Here is an 11,487-nt window from a genome sequence, read left to right as displayed (position 1 = left end):
CTTTGAGTGGCATTTATAATCCCACCCCCACACAATACATCTACAAAGTGGAAAAAGATGAAAGCTGAATAAGCCTCAGCTCTAAAGGCAGTTACTCCTTTTCTGTAGGTAACAGCAGCTTTTCTATCTTTTTTTTTTACTCTCATCAACAGAAGTTGGTCCAATAAAAGATATTACCTCACTCACCTTCTCTAATATCCTGGGACCAACACAGCTACACCACCACTGCAAAAAGCAATGGAAGTTATATAGTCAGTTACACTCATATTGCTATAGACACCTTTTCTCCTTTAGTGTTTCCAGTCTCCCCATGCAAACACCTTCTAACAACAACATAAAAAGCAAGATTGTAAATTTGCATAATTTTTAAAGTATTTACATAAATCCAGGCACAAGTATTAAAACCCTGGGTCCTTAAGATTGTCTTGAATACCAAGAACCTGAATTGGGACAATCTACATCATAAGAGGATTCAGGGAAATATTTTCGTGGCATTGATTTTTAGTGCCAGCATTTTAATGCCACTGTTTCTCACTGACCCTGCAGGCCAGCACTAGCAGATTAGGTTTTTGCCAGTAGGCTAGTGTGCCAGGCCAAAAAGCAACTGTCTACTGGGAGAAGCAAGAGACTTGGCAGCTCTCCAGGGGCATACCCAGGAGATCAGCTTTAATTAATATTCTTTTTACCTGCTGCAAATCCGACACATTGCAATGGGGAATTCAGTCCCCTTTACTGCTCCTGCCTCGCTCCAAATGTTCACAGATTCATGCACAGGCTTAATTTTAGGCAGGGGAGCAGCCCGGCTTAACTCCCACGCGCAGGAAGTTAAGCACCTCCCCAGGGATTTGCAGGCTGGCTACGGCCACAGTTGGTATCTCCTTCCTTCCTCTGTGAGCGGGGCTCTGGCTCCCTGGGAGCGCGAGGTCCTCTCCGCACAGGGCGTTCTGCCAGCCAAGCGGGCTCTGGGCAGTGGCGGGGAATGGCCGTGTTGGGCTCGCGTGGGGCAGGGGAAGGAGCCAGGCACGCGCTGCGGGGTAGAGGCGCGAGGCAGGGCCCAGTTGGCACTGGGATACGCTGTCGGGGCGGGGGCAGGAGGGGCCTAGCCACGTGCAAGTCTCACTCGCGGGCCCAGGCTGCAGCTCCCCAGCGGGCGTTGACTGACAGCCGTACGTCAGGGAGGCGGACTCCCGGAGACATAAGATGCTTGCGTCACACATTCGGACCGCACAGCCCCATCAACCCACGTGAGCCGCCACCCTGCCTTGGGCTATTCTTCTGCCACGGCTCCAATATGGCGGCGGTGGGCGGAGACAAGAGCTTTGGAAACCTCTCTAGCCCGGGGTGAAAGGGCGCGGCCGACGGGCGGAAGTGGCGATATCTGCGGGGCGGAAGTGCCGCGGCTGGCGGGATGGCAGGGGCGGCCCACATGCGCAGGTTAGTGTCAGCCGGTGACTGGGGCAGAGGCTTGTCCAGGGCTGTTCCCCTCGGGGCGGCGGGGAGCCGCGTTTGCCCAGGGGGCGAAGGACGGGGCTGAGTGGGGACAGGCAGCAGGAGCAGATCTCCCGCTCCTCATGCGGCACGGATCCGCTCCCGCCCTGGGCCTGGGTCACTGGTGCGTGGGCAGCAGTAAAACCCCCTCGGGGGTGTATGTGTGTCTGTCCGTCCTTCCTGCGCCCGGGAAGCGTGTGTCAGACCGAGACAGAAAGTTTCGCTTCGTTCCTTGCCAGAAAATCCCCCTGTCTCATTCCGGAGCGGAGTGCCCCAATGCTGCCCATTTCCTTACTTCCCTGCCGCCCCCCCTCCCCGCCAGCAGATCGCAGCCAGGGGACAGTCCTCCCCGCCGCCCCCCACCACCCGGAGACACACACACACACACACGTGCCTAGCAACCACCCAGAAACACAGTGGGTCGCAGTAATGGTGTGGTAGGAGGGTGCTGGGTGAAAGCCGGCAAAATTTTGAGATTTAGGGTTATCCATTCAGAGGTAAATTGGAGGTGACCCGCAAAGGGAAGGAAAAATTCTAACCCGCCTCCCACCACCACCGGGGGACCCTTTAAGGGATATAAAAGTGCTATTGGAGATTATATAGGCACTCTCTGCTATTATTGAGGCATTGGAGACGCTTAGGGTATGTTCACACTGCAATTAAAAACCCACAGCTGGTCCCCTGCCAGCTGATTCAGGCTGTGTCCAGGGGGTTCTGGCTAAGGAGCTGTTTAATTGTGGTGTAGAAGTTTGGGCTCAGGCTGGAGCCCAACCTGTAGGACCCTGCCAGGGCTGAGGGTCCCAGAGTTTGGGCTTGAGCCCAAACCACAGTTGAACAGCTCCTTAGGCTGAGCCTAAGGCTACATCTACACTACAGGGGGGGGTCGATTTAAGATACGCAAATTCAGCTACGCGAATAGCGTAGCTGAATTCGACGTATCGCAGCCGACTTACCCCGCTGTGAGGACGGCGGCAAAATCGACCTCCGCGGCTTCCCGTCGACGGCTCTTACTCCCACCTTCGCTGGTGGAGTAAGAGCGTCGATTCGGGGATCGATTGTCGCGTCCTGACGGGACGCGATAAATCGATCCCCGAGAGGTCGATTTCTACCCGCCGATTCAGGCGGGTAGTGTAGACCAGGCCTGAGTCAACTGGCATGGGCCAGCAGTGGGTGTCTAATTACAGTGTAGACATACCCTCAGCTACTGTCTTGGACACATGTTGACCTAAAAGGGACATGTAGTCACAGATGTGAGAAATAAAGCTTACTAGGACATATCAGTTTTGCCCTGGCTTATGAATGTATGTTGGAATGTTATGTATGTTTAGATTTACAACAAATAGTTGAAAAATGGGCACTTACCCTAAATTTTTGGTGCCACGGACATTGTTTTGAAAGCACAACAAAACATTAACCACCCTCTTCCTCCAACCAGCAGCAACCTCCAGCACATACAGTAGCAATAAATTTCACCATATGGTGAATATCACTATATAATCGTAACTAACCTGTGTGTGAGTTATTTTGACAAATTATTTTTCAGACCAAGAGCCATTTACTTCTACAGGTTCTAACCTAAGCCTATTTTTATAATCTGTCTCAAAATCCTCACATAGAATGACTTGTACTGTATACCAAAACCCCATCAATGTTGCGTACTCTGAAAAAACTGCTGAGTACTTTCGTTTATTCTACTGTAATGATCTATTAACAGCAGATATCTTCCTTTATTTTAACATTTGGCTCTCTGCAGTAACTCTTGAGGCTTCCGTTACCCCAAAGACCCAATGGATAGTGTAGGGGCCCTAATTTTTCCTAAGGCATTCACTGTTACCTGATCCAAATGCAGGTATTAAATATTCTGTGACCAATATAAACCTCGTTTTTTCTCTTGCAGGTAGCCCATTCAGCAGGCCCTCTTCCAGGGTTAGACTGATTATAGCCCAGGATATTTGGCTACCTATACTGTTGATTACAGGCTACAGTTACCACCCCCATCCCCATATCTGTTATGGGTTGTTGTTTTTTTTTGGTGTCAGTTGCCACAGTCTGTAGGATATGAAAAGCCTTTCATGAGGGGCAATACGACATAGCACACATTGGTTTAGTAGACAGATAAATAGCTCAGTTAGTCTTTCATTGACATTGATTTAGAGCACTACGGCTGTGACCTTCCTTGATCTCTGCACTGCCATGAGGGAGGCCTGCCTGAGTGCAGTTCTCTGCCTCTCTCCCTTCACTACCCCACTTCAAGGCCAGCAGGAAAGGGCTGGAGATGTTGTGGAGAGAGTGTGCTCAGCCTCTGGCTGGAGGAAGCATCTTATGTTGCCCTATAGTGATCCCTTTGTCTGATTTAGGAGCTGTGATTGAGGGGCAGGTCCCTTCTGGTCCATTTTGGTGACTAAGATGGTAATCTCCATTGAAAGGAGTTAACAATGTCATATTGGGGATGGGGAAAATAAGAGACCTTGGGGTTCAGAGACTCCTCACAATCAGAGAGGAATTTTCCTACACTCCGGAATGGGGTGCCCTTTCTCATTTATTAGCCACATCTAAGCCAGAGCTGCTGTCTTACCACTTACAGGCTGCTTATAGCTTTCCTTCTGTTCACGCTCCCCCAGTATAAGCACAGTTCATCTGGCACCTAATCAGAAATCACTATGGTAGTGGCTCACATCAAATCAGCAAATATTTTCAGGCAGATGTCTTAAACTGAGTCAGTACCCATTACCATAAGTGGGAGGTGAATTTAGGAGGTGCTGGAAGAAATTTTCTAAGTATGGGATGCTCCATAATGAAGTTGTATGCTACACAAAAACCTCCCAAATCAACAACTTTCAATTGTTTTGTATCCAGTGAGAGGAGGGACAGATGGACCCGCTCACTTAACAGACTTTAATGCTGATTCTGGGAAGCTTTGCAACTCTTAGAAACATACTCATTTACCATTATAATGGTAAATATTGCCTCATCATTCTCTGTCCTCGCGGCTTCTCTCCGGCTTCTCTCTGGATTCATATATTATGTAATATTAAATATGATGTTTTTCGTATTATTTAATGTACAAATACAAAATAAGCCTTGAAAAATTGTTGGCGCCCGCCACACTTTTCTGAAAACATGAATGTGCTACTGGCCACAAAAAGGTTGGGGACCACTGGTCTAGATAATAGTCCTGCCTTGAGTGCAGGGGACTGGACTACATGACCTCCCGAGGTCCCTTCTAGTTCTATGATTCTATGAATCTCCTACACCTGTTCCCATCCCCCTCTCTCCATATCTAGTCTAAAACACTGGTCTCCAGGATGTTTATAGACCATTACTTTCTATCAACAGTGCTGGTAGGTGTTTTACCAAAAATAATTGTAATAAAAAATGTATATATGGACACTCTTAAGTGTGGCAGATAACTATGTATTAAGTATCAGAGGGGTAGCCGTGTTAGTCTGGATCTGTAAAAAGCAACAGAGAGTCCTGTGGCACCTTTAAGACTAACAGATATATTGGATGAAAGCTTATGCTCCAATACATCTGTTAGTCTTAAAGGTGCCACAGGACTCTCTGTTGCTATGTATTAAGGTTCTTCTTGTAGTGCAGATGGAGGCCTGAGTTGCAAGGCAATTGGGACCAGTCTTTAAGTCCCTGCTGCACTGGGTTCAGAGCTCCACTAGTAGCAATATGGTTATTGCTGGCAATGTTCTAGCATACTTTTTCTGCCAGCTGTGAGAAGGGCTTTCTGACAGCTGTGCAAACCAAACTGTACTGCAGTCATCCCGTAGGTAGTCTGGTGAATGGTCTAGATAGAATAAAAGTATTGGGGAAAAATGATCCCGTGCACGCTATTCCTGCCCACCTGCTAGCATCAAATGTATTTAAACCATTTCGGGCTCATCCACACTTACAAATACACCAAACTGGGGAAGCTGGTTACAACATGTCTGCCTCTTGACCCAGTTACAACATGGATGGAATCGGGAATGTGGGTGTTCAAGGCTTAAGCCTGATTCCAGAACAAGGTTAAATTCTCATCCACACTATAACTCTGATGTTCTATTGTTACTCAGCACTCCAAGGAGCGGTAGTTACACCCATGCTGAGGGGAGTGGCTTTGACTTGTTCCAGAAACCCCTCTCTCTTTCTCAGTGTCTTCTGTGGCTGGCTTTCACCCCACAGTGTCTGATGTTTTTCTCTGGACTGTTCTAAAGTGACTGTGACCCCATTATTTTCAGATGGTGAGAGTAAAGCACAGAATAGCCAGGTAGGCATGTGTAAATCTGAGTGTTGAAGGCAGGGCAAGGATGGAAGAATTGGTGAGGGATTTATTTGAGGGGCATCTGCAACACATTTTGATTCTAGCCAATTTGTTTCTGATACTCCAGCACCATCATAATTTGGGCTCTGATGGTCTTTGAAGTCCTGGGTTTCTGATGTCATGTGGTGCTGCTTATGCATATCATAGGGAGAACCAATCAATCAAAATGAGATTATTGCTGCCCTTTCTGCGGCAGAGAGCTCCATAAATAAACTACAAGCATGTGTGCTTGTGTCGTGAAGTGAAGAAGGAAGAAGTGTCTAAATAAGTCACAGGTGTTGCAGTGCCGTTGGAAGGAAGCCAGATTGTAAGGCAGCATTCTGCCTTCTCCCTTTAAAGGCAATCCAGCACCAATACATGCTGATTTGTGATATAAAATCATGCTGTCTTGTGTTTACAAAGAACATAGCACAATGTTACCTCCCTATTACCTAATATAGGGCAGCCTCATTCCAGGGCCCCCAAAAACCTGCCAGCAGCCACTCGAGGGACCTTTGTTGGCAGTCTCAGAGGAGAAGCCAAGGAATTTCCCTCTTGCTCCTAGAGATGGTTCTGTTGGCAGGGTAGCGTAGGGAAGTTCACCCTGCTGTTGCCTATGTTGTACCTGGTCTTGGCAAAAATAAAGGACACCCTCTATGATTGTTGAGTTGGCAACTGTCACAAGCATTAGGCCAGGGGTTCTCAGACTTTTGTACTGGTGACCCCTTTCACACAGCAAGCCTCTGAGTGCAACCCCCCTTATACATTAAAAACACTTTTTAATATATTTAACACCATTATAAATGCTGGAGGCAAAGCGGGGTTTAGGGTGGAAGCGGACAGCTCACGACCCCCCATGTAATAACCTCACGACCCCTTGAGGGATCCCAACCCCCAGTTTGAGAACCCCTGCATTAGGCCATTGTGTTCAAACTTGGGTGTCTAAAATTTGGCACCAAAATCCTCCTTTAGGCATCAAAGGGGTCTGACAGAGGTGCTGAGCACTCACAAGTACCATTGAAGCTAATGGGATCTGAGGGTCCTCAGCACCTCAGAAAATCTACTTTATTAGGTGCCTAAAGATAGCCACTTGAATCTAAACATTTTTGCCTAACTTCTTGTCTTTTTTTCAAAATAGAGAGTTTTTGCCCCCCCCCCCCCCATAATGGCTGCATTTATATGGGTCTTTGGATAAAGAACAGTGAAAGAATGGGATGGATCCATCCCTAGTCTAATGCCATTGAAGTCAGTGGTGTTATACCGGGGTGCACTATGTCCCCTATTCCAGCTATTTCCTTCTAATAGATTCAATACAGGTGATCCACATATTCCAAATATAGATTATTTAGATTGTAAATATAGAGTTGTTATTTCCTATAGCATCCTTCTCCCCAAACATTAAATCCCAGGCAGAAGGCCAGTGACAGAGGGAGGGCAAAATTAAGAGGGATAATCAAGGGAGAAATCACTTTTCAGGTAAGATTTGAGTGAGATGGAGAGTGAAAGAGGCAGGAAGATATAGGAAAGTTGTTCCAGTTTGCAGGAGCTGCAGAGGAGATGGCTCTTGCACAAAAGGTGGACAGAGAATGGTAAAATTCTGAGAGGAGGCCAATGCTAGATGGGTGGAGAGAGGTGATTGATTCCAAAGAGGGAATTTTATGTTTGCACCTTCTGAGTGACCTTGCACTAATTTTGATGCTGAAAGTAGGATAAATCCAACTACACCACCTGGGGTTAAACACTAACAGCCTCACACAATTAAAGGCTGCATGCAACGTTTGTTTTTAAATATCTTGGAAAAGAGCAATGCCTGTTGGCTGGCTGTGTTTGTTGGACTGATGGTGTTTTGCTCCCAAATGTCTGGCAGAGCAGGTGTCTGCTTGTCTGGTAGCGCATTGACTGGTAGTGAAGACAAGGTCACAGTTCATTTGCGCCATTAATGGGAAGAATGGTGGTCGGGGTGATTCAAGAGGGTGGGGTACTGCAGTCAGAGTGTGGGAGAGCTGTGTGTGTCAGAAGGAAACGTGTGGGGGGTTTCTCCTCAGAATCCAAGTCTCTAATTTGTTTCCTTTGTGTGCACCAGGTACCCTAGGAGTGACACACAGCTCTAGGGCAGGCAGCAAGAGTGAGGAAGCAGGATGTTGTCAAGGCCAAAGCCTGGAGAGTCTGAGGCAGATCTGCTGCGATTTCAGAATCAGTTCCTGGCAGCAAGGGCTTCCCCGGCAGTGAAAGTCGTGAAGAAAGCAGACAAGAGGCGAGGAGCTGCTGGCAGTGGAGATGAGGAGAGACCCCCACTGCAGGACAGCAGGGATGTGGTGATACTAGACGGTAACTTTCTTTGGGGTGTCTTTACTTTATGTTAATACGGACATCTTCCCCCTTTATCTTTGGGTAATCACTTATATGCTTTATGCCTTCTACCTCCTTGCCTTCAACATCCATCTGCTTTTCCCCTGCATTTGTATCCTGCTTGTGGTATTCTTCATCCTTACTCCTATATCTAGGGTAAAGTGCACCTCTGATGATCTGTGCTTTGCTTCTGCGTGTCCTCCAACAGCGTCCATCAGAGTTATCCCTGCAATACACGTCTGCCTCAAGTGCAATCCTGGCATCATACATCCATTCTCCCTGCAATATTCCATTTGCTTGGACTTATATTTGTAGTAGCTACCTCAGCTGTCTCATGTGCATAGCACCAGCTGTTTTACCCTGCATTTAGACTCTCTCCTGAGCGCCTCTGTTAAATTCTCCACACAGTCCTGCCGGCATCCAGCTGTTTTAGTGTGCTATATATTCCTTCCTCTAACATCCATCAGCCTGCCACTGCACTGATAACTATAACCAGTTCTATAGTACCTTTGATCATCGAAGTTCCAGGTGCTTTTATAACATCAATGATTTAAACCTCTCAGCCATTGGTGAAGTAGGGAAATATTGTTCCCACTTTTACAGATGGAGAGACTGAGGCATTGACTTGTTCAAGGTCCCACAGAGTCACTGGCAGAGTTGGGACTAGAAGCTTGGTCTCTGGAATCCTCAGCCTGTGCTCTAACTGCAGAACAGTGCTTCCTCTCTGTTTCTGTATGTTGTCTTAGCATTTCTGTGTATTGCCCTTGTACCTATAGCTTTCCCTTGTGACCTGCAATTTTGAACTCAGTGCTCTTCCCTGTGCACACAACTCTTTAAAGCCTTTCCCCAGGAGTGATGCCTGTAAATAAATCAGCAATAAAATCTGTGAATACATAAGTTCAAACCCTCTGCTTCCCAGAGAAGTTGAGAATTCTCAACTTGCTGCTTCATCATGTTCAATTCTTGCCAAGGTAATAGGCACCTTAAAATACCAGAGCAAGATTTCCTAGTACATATCTAGTCCCTAGAAGATGTGAGTAACTCCTGTGCATCGTAAATAGCCTCATGGAATGTGCATTGGGGTTCTTTTGTTGTTGTTTTTGCCTCTTCAGACTTTCCTGATGTGCTCCCGGCCCTAACTCCAGCACCTCCAAAGAAGTCCAAGTTCAAAAATGCCTGTGTCCGCTTTGATGATGAGGATCCAGAGGAGAGATTGGAGTGTCATGATCAACACATCACAGCAGTCTTCAGCAAAATCATTGTGCGTTATGTGCTTGTGTGTTGTAATAGTGTGTCAGGTTGCTGTGAATAGAGCACTAGGGAGGGAGTGTTATCAGATGGGAGGAAGCCCTTGCTGTCCTAGAGTGTGGTGAATCCAGTAGCTGTGGCACTGCAGTATCCTGGAGCACCTTGAGAAGAGCGAACAGTTTGTGTGTGCACATGCAAGAAGTAGTTTGTTTAGTTCCTTCTGTTTTTCTTGTCTGCAGGAACGAGACACAAGCATGGCAGCTGTGACCATGCCAGTGCCCACTGGAGACCCATTTCCCAGAGCGTTTCACCGGTCTGAAATAAAAAATGAGGTCAGAAATGCAGCTTCACCCGAGTCTTCCCTCACTTTCTTCTTTAACTACCAGAATTTCCCACTGTAGAGCAGAATGCCTGCCAACTGTATTGGTGCTTCTCTGTGCTATAAGCAGGCAGCTCAGCATGCTGGAGATCAGGAGCTAACTCCCATATCTACTGAAGTTGCTCCTCATCACAAGAAAGAGCTGTCCTGCCAAATCAGAGTCAGGGGTTGCCTTGTATCCTACAACTACATGAGATTGAATTCCCCTAATCTAGAAAGAGAGAGGTCCCTTCAGAGCTATTTGCTGAGGAAGCATGGGAGAATCCAGGTCTCACCATGTACATGGCCTGTTTTTTTGTTTTTGTTTTTAACCAGCGAAAACACCATATTCTATTAATAAAGAATAAAAGACTTTAATGATTGGATTTGTGCCAATTTCCCAGGGGGTAGTACTTCTTCACAAACCCTCTTGTGAGTTGATTTGCATTCGTATCTGTTGCAGCTTTCTGGGTTTTGATTTAGTTTGGCCTGAAATCTGCTAGTGAAGCTAGAATCAGAAGCAGCAGCTTCTGTCAACCTAGTTTTGCAGTAACAGGAGGTGCAGGCTAAGAAAACAAAACTGAGCGAGAGCGGGATCCAGTTTCTGGGGCGATGACACATGATGGATGTGCTGTTGCATCTGAAGAGATGGCTTTTTAGAGGGAAGACTATTAAAAAGGAGTAGCTTCTATTAAACCACCAAGTTTGTTACTATAAATATGTAAGCATATGGAAGCAACTTCAGAGTTTTATTTTAATAGGCTCTCATTTTTTAGGCACTCTTCTCCTGTCACTGGGCAAGAAAAGTGCAGGAGTCCTGTTTCCTTAGAGTGCATGGATTACCTTCCTTAGCACAAGCAGTGCATTAATTTAGCCAGGATTATTTTAGCATCACTCGCCCACTTATTACTGTGTAAATCTTCTCACCCCACTGCAGTCCAATAATCTTGTAAGAAGCCTGTTCCAAGCATGTGGTGAGTACAGTACAACCCCCACTTATCCTCAGAAATGCAAAGCATTCAGATAAGCAGGGTTTCAGATTAACTGGACATCGTGAGCTGTTGTGCTCATTGATATTGAGGTGTATCTGCTTTCTGATTTGCCAGAGTTCACCTATAATTAAACCCAGTTGCCTCTAATCAGCAAACAGTGAGGGCAATTATTTTTCTCCTTCTGTTCTACCTTCAAACAATACAGTAGAAAACCGTCATGCATGTGCAGGAGAGAGGGCAGACACTGGTATTTATTTCCCTCATAAATGTCCTGTTCTAAACCCCCTGTTTTGGAAACGCTTTTGTAGAGTGTATACACGGTTGTCTGTGATATGAGGGTGGGGGCATCTGGAGACGAGGTAGTGTTGATCTGGGAATTTATCTTCCTACAGGTGAAGGTGGAATCTGGAAGAAAAAGTATCTTTGCACAGAAGATAGCTGCTAAGAGAGCAGCTGAAGAGGCTGTGACAGCTCCACCTGCTGTTGAGACTAGGCATACACACAGAATATTAGCAGTTCCAGGTGCCATCTGTTCCCCTGGATCAGCAGAGGAGGAGCCACTCCACAGCACTAAGGATGGTGAGTCATGAAGCCTCTGTCTGTCTCAACTGTCATACTGAAATGGCCGCCACTAATGTAGATTGGGTTGTTCTTCTGTGTGTCTAATGTTAAATGGCTGGTGACTCTCAGATGGTCAGCTGTATTGATGGGAAGCCTAGGGTTTCTTCTGATAGGCCATTCTCCCCATACTTGGCTCCTCT

At 46.7% G+C, this 11,487-nt stretch overlaps 1 protein-coding gene across 1 annotated transcript in view; it reads left to right on the top strand.

The window, feature by feature from the left end:
• Positions 1-1,373: 1,373 nt before the first annotated feature.
• RPAP1 (RNA polymerase II associated protein 1) overlaps positions 1,374-11,487 on the top strand; it is a 53,528-nt gene continuing 43,414 nt past the window's right edge. The window contains exons 1-5 of the mRNA XM_065403187.1: positions 1,374-1,434; positions 7,863-8,107; positions 9,241-9,389; positions 9,616-9,708; positions 11,119-11,305. Of these exons, the coding sequence (XP_065259259.1) occupies positions 7,918-8,107; positions 9,241-9,389; positions 9,616-9,708; positions 11,119-11,305 (619 nt within the window). The 5' untranslated portion in view covers positions 1,374-1,434; positions 7,863-7,917. The remainder of the gene's footprint in view (positions 1,435-7,862; positions 8,108-9,240; positions 9,390-9,615; positions 9,709-11,118; positions 11,306-11,487) is intronic.

This window comes from Emys orbicularis, chromosome 4 (genome assembly GCF_028017835.1).
Source record: "Emys orbicularis isolate rEmyOrb1 chromosome 4, rEmyOrb1.hap1, whole genome shotgun sequence".
In the NCBI taxonomy this organism is placed as follows: Eukaryota; Metazoa; Chordata; order Testudines; family Emydidae; genus Emys; species Emys orbicularis.
This window is presented reverse-complemented; position numbering and strand designations above follow the sequence as displayed.